The following is a 12571-nucleotide window of genomic DNA, read 5'->3' on the forward strand; positions in this document are numbered from 1 at the left end:
ACTCTCATTCCGGCTGAGCCTGAATCAAACACGCAACTAAGTCCCTTTGTGCGATCCGGGGCATCTCTCCGACACGTGTGTTTTGAGAGCGATAAATTGAAAGCCATCTCCGCTGGAGGAAAAAGTGAAATTGGCGATACGGAAAAGCAGGCCCTTTAATAAAGGGTTGTATTGTTGCTTTTTTATTACATATCTGTGTTTACGTACAAAAGGCCGGCTCCTGTACTGTACACAGATGTAATAAGATGGCAGGATTTCATAAGGTGCCTGGAAGTGCTGGAGATAGGATATATAATCATGTTCCCTTTGTGTGGCTGCCTGGGTAAAGAGCATGTCTCCTGTGTGGTTTAGATATGAAAAAGAGCGCTCCATATTCCTGTCCTGGGTGGAGAGATGTGAGTCGGTGTGCGGCTCGGAGTCCCAGCACCTCTCCGCAGATAAAGCCAAGCTGCAGAGTGAGCTGCAAGCAGTGCAGGTAAATGGCGCGTTTGTGCTTCTTCTGACATCTACACTCATTTCATGTCTGTCCCTAAAGTCTACAGGTATTTCTGATATTTTTTGGACGTATGTCGCATAACACGTGATTTTACTTGCACGTAATAGTCGAAATTAACACTCAACAAATTGATTAGGCAAGAAAAATTATTCAAAGCCTGCTCAAATTCGGTCCTGGTAGACCACTAACCAGCAAGGCTTCCAGTCCTCCTTAAAGCACTAACCTTATCAGAACTGGTGAGGCAGACAGTGCTAACCTGGTTGAGACAAATCAGTGTGCCGCTGAATTCGGTTAATTCATGCCCGACCCTCCAGAACTATAGTTGTGTAGCCCTACGTTATACTGTATATTTGATGTAATGAATGGATATTCAGCCCTATGCAGTTATCATTGAAGATTCTGCCTCTGACATTTTTTTAAGCTGGAAGTGCTATGTTTTGCTCTGCTGTTATGAATATTCATAATATGTCCTATTCATAGGCAGAACCCTGGCAGCAAACATGATAACAGCACCAAAACCTCATGTTGTTCTGCTCAATACATCCTCCTAGACACGGAAGTTCAGCAATGCAGAGCTCACTATCTGTTCAGTAAATAGAGTATCTGTGACTGTGTCCTGTTCTGTGCAGGATCTGCAGTCTGAAGTCCAGGCCCATGAGACCATGTTCCAGGGTCTGGCCAGCCTGGGGGCATCCCTGCATCCCACTGCATCAGAGGAGAGAGTTAAGGAGCTCTCAGAGGACCTGCACCAGCTGGAGAGGAGATGGAACTCCCAGAATGAGGCCATACCCCACAGGTGAGGAGGACTGGCAGGAGGTTGCTTTTGTGGATGTTACCAGTCCATTTATATACAGACTCAGTTAATACCCATTCAACAAATATTTCAGCCCGAATGTATCATATTTGTTTTTCAAAAGAAGTTTTCTTTGTTAAACATTACCCTCTAAGATGTGTGTGTCTATAATGACAATATTAACAAGATCAATATTTTATGACCACGATGTTGCAGTTTTAAGTGACTCAGTATTTATGGAAACCACAGCAACTTTTGTGGAATGAGGTACAAAATACCCTAAGCTGCATTAAAAGATTAAAAATATTATGGTGAAAACCATGATTATCTCAGAATGAAGACAGTGGACCTCACTTAACAGGGCCGTTCCAGGCACTTTTAAATATTCATTTCAAACATGTATGTGCACCTGCTATAGCTCCAGAATCCTGTGGCCTAATCCTGTGAAACGTGACTGTCGATCTGATGACGTCATCAGTTTTGCTCACAATTTTTGGGTAGCAGTAAGTAAGATTTGTAAGATTTGAAGGTGGTTACAGTTTAGGCGACAGATCCTGTCCCCCCCACTTGCCCCACAGAATACAGCGGCTTCAGGGCCACATCTCCCTGGTGGAGAAGTTTGACGAGGCCCTGCTGCAGGTCTCCCAGTGGAGCCAGGACTTCCTCGCAGGGCTCCAGGCCAACTCCCACGTCGACATCACAGACCTCCCCTCAGCTTGCGCCCAGGTCAAGGTACTGCAGCCAGTTTATAGTGATTTCAACGTTAGTGACTTGTCTTTAAAATGGGCAGGGGCGGTAGTGACCTTCTCTGCTCCTTCCAGGAGAGGGCAGCGTCACTCCAGACGCAGGCGGGGGCGAGGGAGAGCCTGCAGCGGCGGGCGGAGGCCCTGTGCGCCGCCTGCGAGCCGGGCGACCTGCAGCTGCTGCAGGGCAGGCGCGAAGACTGCCTGCAGCTCTCCCTGGAGGCGCAGCAGCTGGTGGAGCGGCGGCACGAGTGCCTGGAGAAGCTGGAGGCCTTCCTGCAGACCCACAGCGTGGCGGCCAGCGTGCTGCAGGGGCTGCGGCAGACGGTGGAGAGCTCGGGCAGCTGGGACAAGGGCCGGGCCGAGGCACTGCAGCAGGAGCTGAGGGCCATTGTGCCCGACATCGGCCGCCTGGAGACCCTGGCCGTCAGCCTGGACGGCAGCCTCAGCAAGGCGCACTACCACCTGTGCGAGGGCGGGCCCGAGCGCCGCACCTCCTGCCGGGCGCTGGCCGACGCCCTGGGCGCCACCCTGGAGATGGTGCAGAACCTGCTGGGCACCAAGCAGAGCGAAGCGGAGGCCCTGGGCGCGCTCTGGACCTCCTTCAGGCAGCGCAAGGAGCAGCTGCTGCGGAGCGTGGAGGACATTGAGGAGAAGGCCAACCACCACGGGCTGAAAGAGCCCAGCCTGCCAGCCCTGCAGCAGAGGTGCTCCTGCTCTCCCTGCACTTTACAGCCACCGCTGTTTCTGCACGCAAAACTCACAGCAGATTGTATAGCTTTTGTTTTTAGGTTAAGGTCATACTGAGGTGCACTGAGGTGTACAGTAATCACGATAACATATAATCAACTGTGGAATGCAATTTCCTCTGGCTTCCATGAATTCATGGAGATGGCCAGAATTGCTTGACACTCTGGTATCACTCATTTGAAGTGGTTAAAGTGGTCCACTAGGTTGAGCTGCAGTCTGTCTGAGCCAGGCTTATAACCAGAAAAACTGGAAATGTAATTGCTGTATGTCATCCTTGACTACAATGGCATTGACCAAAAAATACATGCCATTGTCTTTGGGTCAGGCTGCGGTTCTTCAACCAGCTGGAGGATGAGCTGCAGTCCTACCAACACGAGGAGCAGTGGCTGAGGGACAAGGGGCAGCAGCTGGCCCAGAAGGACAGCGAGCTGGCCGGGGAGGCCCTGAGGGAGATCAGCATGGTGGAGTCCACCTGGGAGGCCACCAAGAGACTCATCGCTGACAGGTGAGGGAGCCAGAAACCACGAGCTGTCCATAATTAATTCAGGAATATTGTGTTCGTCTGTCCAAATGTAATCATGAGGGACTGCAAAAATGCTAACCCCTTAGGGCCTGGTTGAGTCTAACCAGAACAGTTTATTCGTAACTTTGAATGAAAAGGAAGTGAAGCTAACCCGAACCCTAACCCGAACCCTAAGCGTTACCTTTCCCATGACAAAATCATTTGTGAAATTTGCATACAAATTGTGTGAGTAAAATCAATTTCATTCATTCATGTAAAAACAATTTCATTAAATTTATTCATTCATGTAAAGACAATTTCATTAAATCTATTCAATAAATCCTCTACCCGTCAGCCTGATGGACGCTCAGGTGACGCCGAGGTGTAGCTCATGCAGCCGGTGTGTTTTCTGCTTGCAGTCAGGAGCAGTGCAGCATCCTGGTCGACCTCATGAGGGAGTACCAGAGCCTGAGAGCCACCGTCAGCGGCCTGGTGGAGAGCGCAGAGACCGTGGCGGAGGTCAAATCCGCCCTGAAGGACCAGGAGGACATCCGGAGACTGCTGTCACGGGTCAGAACCACGGCTTTCACACCCCTCACTGAACCTGTTCTGAGTGTGACACTTTGCTGTCATAGCACGTGGAAAACCTGTGCACCCTGAAACGGCTGCCAGCCAGCTTACCACTGTACCCTTTCCACTGAGGCATAATTACTCATATTAATCCGACTCATTCTTTAGCAAAATTTTTATAGCTGAGGTAAGCCTGTCCCTTGAATATTTTTATATAACTGAAGGCTCAAAATTGAAATGGTGTACAGTGTTGCATCAGATAAAGGCAACAGCAGACTTGAGCTGGGAGTTTTGATTGTTGTTGCTACTCCTCAAGCATTTAAATGTAAGTCTGTTTTAAATCAGCAGGAGTTGCTGAAAAACACTGAAAAGTAGCTGTAGAAACAGCAGGAATACTGAGGCCAAGTGCTGCCCATCTTTAGATTGCACTTTGTGCCCGCCCCCTGGTGGTGAAGTGTTATTATTACAGCTCCATTCATACCCTCTCCATGTGTTGTCACGCCCAGCATGAGGCAGCTAAGGTGGAGATGGCAGGCGGCCAGGAAGAGCTGGATCAGTTCACGAATAAAGGGAAGCATCTGCTGAACGAGCTGAAGAAGATTCCAGACTGTGAGGTTCAGGTGGTCAGGAAAGACATGGAGTCCATCGTGGACCAGTGGCTGGATGTGAGTGCACCATCTGTCTCCCTCTCTCACCTCAGCGTGAGAGACAAACCCGTCTTTCACACTTTGACTGTCTGACTCTGTCGGTGTCTCTCTGACTCCTGTCCTTCTCACTCTCTGATGGTCTCTGACCTTCTCAGTTTCTGTTTCCTTCCCTCACTCTCTTATTCTCTCCACTGTCCGTGGGTATCTATGTCATAAGTATAGGTATAGGCTTCTGTTTCCTTCCCTCACTCTCTTAGTCTCTCCACTGTCCGTGGGTATTTATGTCATAAGTATAGTATAGGCTTCTAGGCTTCTGTTTCCTTCTCTCACCATTTTACTGTCTAACCTGTGGGCAGGTATCGGAGCGGCTCGACGAGCACATCGAGCGCCTGAGTAAGAGCGCGGCGCTGTGGGAGGACGTGCGCAAGATCGACGAGGACATCGACAGCTGGGCGCAGAGCTCGGTGACCGAGCTCAGCGAGAGCCTCAGCAACCTCAACGACAGCCAGAGGATGGAGGCGCGCCTCACCGAATTCCAGGTGAGCCCCTCCAAACGCGCGTCACGTTCCCCAGACTCGAGCTGCGTTTCACTTTATCCCTCTAAGGCCCAGTGACAGGGTATTTTTAGTGCTGGGAGAATGAGACCGCACAAATCTTGAAGTGGGCGGAGATGTGATGTGCTGTTAATTCTTTGGACCAGTCAAATTATTTTGCTATGGAGTGCAAGGTCATTTGATTGGTTCATGTGAGTCAGTAATTAAAAGTGTATGTTAGCTCATGCTACAGATTTATGAAGCCTCACTCTGCCATTGCTACTGTTCTTAACTGACTGCCGAGTCAAAGGTAGAGTGTTGTGAAAGGAGCGTAGTGCTTGTGTCTGAACTTTAATGCTTCGTATGTAAAGGTGGAGGTGGAGGCAAAAGAGCAAAAGCTGGAAACACTGCAGGAAAAAGTATCAGAGTTGAAGAAGCTCACCAGGACTCAGGAGACACCCGCTGAGCTACAGGTAAACCTTGGTCCTGAAATAACAAATTAAAGGATGTATTCAATGTAACTGCAAAGTAAAAAGTAATAGCAACATCTCCCTGTCTGTTTCAGGTTATGGAGGCTGACCTGAGGAAGAAGATCGGCCAGGCGCAGGAGATATCTGAGCAGGCCAGAGGCACCCTGCGGGACTTCAGCTCCCAGAAGCAGCAGCTGGAGGAGTTCATATCCCAGATGACAGAGTGGCTGAAGAACGTGGAGGAGTCCCTGTCGGCACCGCTTCAAGGCTCAGAGCCAGAGCACATCTGCAGGGTGAAGGTAGGCCTTATTCAGGAGTGTTACGTCCCTGCTTGCTTTGTCTTGTTCTGTTCTGTTGTGTCCTGACCCTAGACAGGGTCGTGACAAGAGCCCTGTGTGACAGGCTGCCCAGTGAAGACATGCCACTGCACCACACATCAGTGACAATAGGAACGGCCATTCTTCTTCTTATTCGTAGTGGTAGTCATTGCAGCAATAGAAGACATACTGATGTTATTTTCTTTGAAATTAGTATAATTATTGTAACTTGCCATTTTATTGAGAGAATTTCAATACATACAGTGAAACACCTATATCATCTAGCTGAGTTGTTAGGTAAAGAGTGTGGCTTGGTGTTTCCCACTTTGAGCAGCTGTGTCACACTCAAGATTCAAACCCATTGATTCAGTGCCTTGACTAGTACATTACGGTACACCATACATCAAAGTACATGGAGCAGCCACTATAGCGTGAACTGCGCAATGCCAGTGTGCTGTGAATCAAATGTGTTGACGTAAGTCTGCTGTCCGTGTCCCTCAGGACATCCAGAAAGAGCTGCAGAACCAGCAGAGCAACATCGACACCACGCGGGAGAACCTCAACTCCCTGTGCAGGAAGTACCCCTCCGAGGAGCTGGCCCGGCTGGGCGCCTCCCTCACCGACCTCATCAAGAGGAACGAGGCGGTCAACCAGCGCGTCACCAGGACCCTGAGCTCCTTGCAGGACAACCTGCAGCAGCACTTTAATGGTGAGGTCACCGGGAGCAGCCGGCAACAGTGAACCCAGGGAGTCTGTTCATTGGAGTTTCCATGCATTTAAGAGTCAGATGTTTTTTATGCAGGGCTTTCATTGACGTGTGGGCTGATGTCCAACCAAACACTTTTGTGACGTTTAACAACACGTCCTCAGACATTTATTAAATGATAATCAGCTTGTTAAATTATGAGATAAAACTGGTATTGAGATCATCTTTAGGTGCTCTGTAAGCTTCCTCCCCAAGGAGAAAATATGGTTAAAAGAAAGCTTATATGTGCTACAGCACCTTACTGTTTACATTTCAAAATGTTGTATACAATTTAATATATAATATTTAATAGTATTGCAATCTGTGCCTTTTTAGTTTAGCTCTTGGATTGGATCAGTGAAGGTCAGAAGCTACAATTTTACAGAATAGCTGTACCTCAGCCAGATCTCCCACACATTTTTTTTCCCTTCACACGGCAATGCCAAATCTGTATTTGCAAACTCATAGTGCTGTCAGTCTGTTGGGATTGTTTAGTTGTCAATCCTCCTCAAATTACCCGTTGTCAGTGTTGGTCGTGCGAGTTTAACTTCCGTTGGAAATGCACAATTTATAGCCTTGGCCCTGTTAGGAACGTGCACCGTAGGTCCTTCAGTAATGGAAAGCTGGTAAATTGTGCCGCAGAGCTGTGTGCCATTTGATTGAGTGTGTCTGCCATGACCGGCACAAGAGACCAATGCTTTCATTTTCACGTGTCCTCCGCTCCTGTGGCGTCATGTTCCATTATGCATCCGCTTCACAGTCACCCCTGTACAGAGCCACTTACATAGCAAACATCAGACATTACCCATTAAGTACAGGGAGACGTTTACTGAAGCAGCTCGGCCTAAGTACCTGTTCCCATAGCAGTTTCCCATCCAAGAATTCCCAGGTCCCCGATCACAGCTCCACACCGGTGCCAGGAACATTAATGCTCTACTTTCTGTCACAGGCCCTCAGGGGCTAGTCTGCTCCTGTTTCCAAGCCAACCCGCCACCGTTGTGTATCCAGACACGCCTGCCCCAGCGTGGGCGGGGCAGGGTACCTTCGAAGCTGTTGCATTTCTTTCTCTCCGTGTCTGTTTCTCACACTCTCTGCTCTCTCTGTGTCTCACTGTTTTTTTTTTCACACTCGTTCTTTTTCCCCTTTTGCTGCAGAGCTGGTGCAGCAGTTCCACAGCTGGCTCTCTGAGCTTAAGGATGGGGTGAGGCAGTGCTCCGACCAGTCTGGGGACACCGTTGTCATGGAGAACAAGCTGCAGAAGCTGAAGGTGCCCGAGTGCATCTCGACATCACGCCTCACTGTGTCTGCAGAGCCGGCGCTGTAGTGATGACAATGGCCGCTGACATTCCCTCTGTTGTCCTGCAGGGGGCGCTGGAGAGGGTGGAGGAGGGCGAGATGCGGCTGACGCGGGTGTGCGAGGAAGGGGAGAAGCTCCTGCTGCACCTCCCCAAGGCCAGCGCCGGACAGGTGCAGCAGCAGCTGTCCTCCAGCCAGCAGGACTGGGACAGCTTTGTGGAGCAGTGCAGACAGAGCCAGCAGGCTCTGGAGGAGAGCGCCGCCCTGCTGAGCGGGTGAGGGAGGAGTCCTGTACAGCTTCCTGGAGTCTGTTTCTCTCTTCTGATGGGGACACAGAGTTTTAAATCTTTATTTTATATTATATTCTACCAGGGAGGGTAGTGTGGCATAGTGGTTTTAACACAAACATTGACAGTTCAAATCCTAGGTGAGGAAATGTAGTCAAATGCTTGGGCAGAGAACTTAGCTTGAATTGCCTCATTAAGCCTTGATGAAGGAATGGTCCATGTATAAAAATGCGGGCAATGTCAGCTGACATGGAAAAGGGGGTCTGTCAAGTGAGAAAATATTAATAGCATTATTCTTAACTACAGCAGTGCTGAAACTGTTTACTTGTGATGGCTTAGTATAGATTCAAGCCTCTTTCTTTGCTAGGAGGTGCTTATGCAAGAAAGTGAAACTGTTGAATAATCCGATTATAATTGCCTTTTTGTTCTTCTTTGTGTAGAGTAGACATGCCATGCCTTTTCATTGCACTGCACAAGTTGCTACACTCTCGATCACCCTGTTCCAGACAGACCAACTGAGGTGGTCAATGGGCACGACAGTTTAACGCACACAGCAAGCCTAACAAAGCAGATCCTTAGTGTTGCTGTCATGTCATGGTGCTGTAATACACAGTACCAGTCAAAAGTTTGGATGCATTTTTCTTTATTTATTTTTACCATTTTCCATATTTCAGAATAATGGTAAACACATCAAAACAACACGCACAGAATTATGCAGTGACCAAAAAAGTGGCATAAATAAATCAAAAATCATTCATTCAAATTTTTTTGGAAAGAAATACATACATAGACATCAACTACACAATTTATATTTGTCTAAGAAAAAAATGCAAGCGTTTTGGCATAAGTCTTTAGATCAAAATGTCTTTGAATGCATGTTTCCTATTATCTTAATCAGGTGTGTCCAAACTTTTGACCAGTCCTGTAGTTGCTGCTAAAACGGTATGAGAACATTGTCAGAACATTGTGTGGTAGTTGGGGTGGTGAGTTTCACAGAGCCAATCCCCTGTTGTCCAGGTTCGAGGGTCGCCTGAAGAGGCTGAGTGTGTGGCTGGATCAGATGGAGGAGAGCATGAAGACAGAGCTGAGGGCGGAGAGCAAACAGCACATCCCTGAGAAGAAGGAGGAGCTGGAGAGGGTGGAGGAATTCCACAAAGAGCTACTGAAAGAGAGGTATGTTACGTTCGTGAATGAGGATGGTTTATATTAGCACTGCAGGTTATGTTGTTCATGTGGGCTTATTCTATTCTAAATGACTAAACGTAAACGTGAAAGAAGTTTTTGTGACTGAACGATTGCAGTAAAAGCATCTCCGCTTTCCCACACTCTGAGCTGTAACGCCAGCAGGGGGCGCCGTCTGCATCTGATCTCCCCTCTCTGCTCGTGCCCTTCGCAGGGACTCCTTCGAGCGGCTGTGCCAGGAGTCTCAGGGGCTGAGCGAGGCGGGGCGCGGGGATGGGGGCGAGGTGCGGGCGTCTGCGCAGCTGCAGGCCAGGTACCAGGCCCTGCTGAAGGGGCTGAAGGAGCAGCTGCGCAGCTGTCAGCTCACCCTGCAGGAGCACCAGGCCTTCGAGGAGACGCTGCAGAGCACCTGGGCCTGGCTGAAGGGCGTCCAGGAGCGCCTGGCCTCCCTCAGGAGCACCTCCGGCAGCAAGGAGGCGCTGGAGAAGCGCTTGGGGCTAGTGCAGGTCAGTGGAAACGGGCACATTAACACCAATTTCATTACACTTAATATCAAAGCACAACCAGCTGGAACGTAAGCGCTGCTTAGACAGTGGTTGACCGTGTGTGTGAAGCAGCACTCACTGTGTTCTCCCCTGAATACACACTGCGCCAGTTCTCTGAGCGAGCTGGAGAGGGTGCTGTATTGCTGAAAATGCAATGTAAATTACCCACAATCCTTTTAAACATATAGTGCTGTCAGACCGTGTCTCAGTGGTTGACTGAGCTCATTTGGCCTTTTGGCCAGTGTTGTTCCTCTACCAAAGTGACACATCCCGTTTGTGTGTGTGTGTGTGTGTGTGTGTGTGCAGGACATTCTGCTGATGAAGGGTGAGGGCGAGGTGAAGCTGAACATGGCCGTGGGGAAGGGCGAGCAGGCCCTGAAGAGCAGCGGCGAGGAGGGGCAGGAAGTGATCCGCTCCCAGCTGCAGAGCCTGAAGGACATGTGGGCCAACGTGCTCATGACCTCCATGAGCTGTCACAGGTACAGTGGCAAGATTTCCATAACTCACCCCCTTTAATCAATCAAACATATCTGCATGTATTACAGCATTTTCCATGTTTGTGTTGGTTAAGATCCCATTACATGACATTACTGTCACTTGGCAGACACTCTTTTCCAGAGCAACTTATGCATGTTACATTTTCTACATGTATCCATTTAAAGAGTTGGATATTTACTGAGGCAATGGTGGGTGAAATACCCAAGGGCACAGCAGCAGTGCCCTAGTGGGGAATGGGATGAGCAACCTTTTCTTTTGGTTACTAGCCCTGCTCCTTACCCCTATGCTACACTGCTGCCTTTACAATTTAAATATGTATTATCTGATTTCATAGTATCTTCGGATTGTTGTATTAATATCCAGAATATTTTCAGATTGTTGTATTAATATCCATTTGCACATCCATTTATTTACATGTGATGTTAATTCTGGAATTATTTATTAATTATTTATGCCAGTGTTTTCTAGTTATGGTGTAGAGTATAGATTTGGCATTCCAAATACACAATATGGAAACACAAGACGAGAATCAAAATCACAGCTATATTGACTCTGCTTTTGTCTGAGAAGAGCGGTCACAGCGTTTTGTTCTTACAATGTGTGCCTGGCGGCTCCTGCTAGCGCTTGCAGTCATCTTGCGGAACGGTAGGGTCTTCCAGAGAGGTTTTCGAAGACAGGCGCTGAAGGCAGGCAGCGGAAACATCACATTTCTGCTCCTACATCAGCCTGAATCCTGCAGCAGCTCCAGATTGCACAGGCTCTCAATGGGCCATCAGTGTGTCTTAAGCGAGCGTGTTTACCGCGCTCCCCTGCTACTGAGAGATGCAATGAACCAACACATTTGGAGAGGGGGGTGGGGGGGTGGGGGGCAGCATTTGGACCTCAGCCCAGAAGTCTTGTCTCTCTGACTGCTCTTTTCTTTGATCAGATCAGACCATTACGCCTCTTCCTGCAGGTGCTGCGGCTATTGAGCTGTCCCTTTACGGCCTCTGTAAACTCATTGCGGCTGATGCCGTTTGCGCTCTCTTTTTAATTAATTAAATGGCGTGCCTTCTATAGCGGTTCACCGGCCTGTATTGTGTTGCCGCTCTCATGGGATGATTGCCCTTCCTGCCGGAGGGGAGTGAATGGGAACGGCCTCGCTGATGTAACAGGAGAGTGGTGCATGATAGGAAATGGAGTGCTCCCTCGCGGGAGGCGTGAGAACGGAGATGCTGTCAGTTAGCAGAGCGGGCTGGGCTTTCGAGGTAGGGAGAGCGGGAGCGTGTACAGGTGCAGCTGTAATTGGCTCTCCTGTAGAGCCCTAGTGTAGAGGCACTTTTTAATTCGGGGGCACAGGAGGGGCGCTGCCAGCCCTCGGAGTCTGTGATGAATAACATCTGTCACGGGTGAGCTGGCCCTGCTCCCGCTCTCACTCTGACCCCTCTTTGTCTGTGTGTGCGTGTGTGTCTGTCTGTCTGTCTGAAGGCCTGAAAGTGTCTCTGTGTATTTCTAATGTGTGTGTCTGAATGTTTGAATGTGTCTATGTGAATGTAGTGTGTGTGTGTATGTGCCTGAAAATGACTCTGAATGTCCCTGTAGTGTGCTCTTCTGTGTGTCTGAATTCTTGAATGTGCCTATCTGAAAGTAGTGTGTATTTGTGTGTGTGTGTGTGTGTGTGTGTGTGTGTGTGTGTGTGTGTGTGTGTGTGTGTGTGTGTGTGTATGCATGTGTGTGTGTGTTTGAATGCCTGAAAATGTCTCTGTGGACGTGTCTGTAGTGTGCTCCTGTGTGTGTCTGAATTTCTGAGTGTCCCTGTGCTGTGCGTTTGCCCCCTCAGCCGGCTGGAGTGGACGGTGACCCAGTGGAGCAGCTTCCAGGAGAGCGAGGGCCAGCTGCAGCAGTGGATGGAGTCCGTGGAGCAGGAGGTGGGGGCGCCCCTGCCCCCTCAGCCGGGCCTGAAGGAGAAGGCCTCCCAGCTGGACCGGTTCCGGGCCGTCCTGGCCGACGTGGCGAGCCACTCCGTGGCGCTGTCCCGCCTGATGGAGAAGTCGGAGGAGCTGCATGGGAAGACCTCCGACCCCGCGTTCGGCGAGGAGGCGAGGACGGAGCTGCGCACTCACTTCGCCGACATCACCGCCGTCGTCAAGGTAATGCGTCTGGGCTGAAGAGTTCTGCCGGTACGAGAGCATGTGCACTACTGAGTTTTCTTTGATCT

At 49.5% G+C, this 12571-nt stretch overlaps 1 protein-coding gene across 11 annotated transcripts in view; it reads left to right on the forward strand.

The window, feature by feature from the left end:
• The window catches only part of LOC118791878 (nesprin-1-like), a 142568-nt gene that overhangs the window by 39693 nt on the left and 90304 nt on the right, over nt 1-12571 (forward strand). For all 11 annotated transcript variants that reach the window (XM_036549356.1, XM_036549360.1, XM_036549357.1 and 8 more), the window contains 17 exons: nt 352-475; nt 1126-1292; nt 1868-2021; nt 2111-2739; nt 3108-3287; nt 3704-3854; nt 4361-4519; nt 4858-5040; nt 5406-5507; nt 5600-5803; nt 6323-6530; nt 7721-7833; nt 7932-8137; nt 9167-9322; nt 9546-9837; nt 10183-10355; nt 12194-12503. In XM_036549356.1, the coding sequence (XP_036405249.1) occupies nt 352-475; nt 1126-1292; nt 1868-2021; nt 2111-2739; nt 3108-3287; nt 3704-3854; nt 4361-4519; nt 4858-5040; nt 5406-5507; nt 5600-5803; nt 6323-6530; nt 7721-7833; nt 7932-8137; nt 9167-9322; nt 9546-9837; nt 10183-10355; nt 12194-12503 (3511 nt within the window). The remainder of the gene's footprint in view (nt 1-351; nt 476-1125; nt 1293-1867; nt 2022-2110; nt 2740-3107; nt 3288-3703; nt 3855-4360; nt 4520-4857; nt 5041-5405; nt 5508-5599; nt 5804-6322; nt 6531-7720; nt 7834-7931; nt 8138-9166; nt 9323-9545; nt 9838-10182; nt 10356-12193; nt 12504-12571) is intronic.

This window comes from Megalops cyprinoides, chromosome 17 (genome assembly GCF_013368585.1).
Source record: "Megalops cyprinoides isolate fMegCyp1 chromosome 17, fMegCyp1.pri, whole genome shotgun sequence".
NCBI lineage: Eukaryota > Metazoa > Chordata > Actinopteri > Elopiformes > Megalopidae > Megalops > Megalops cyprinoides.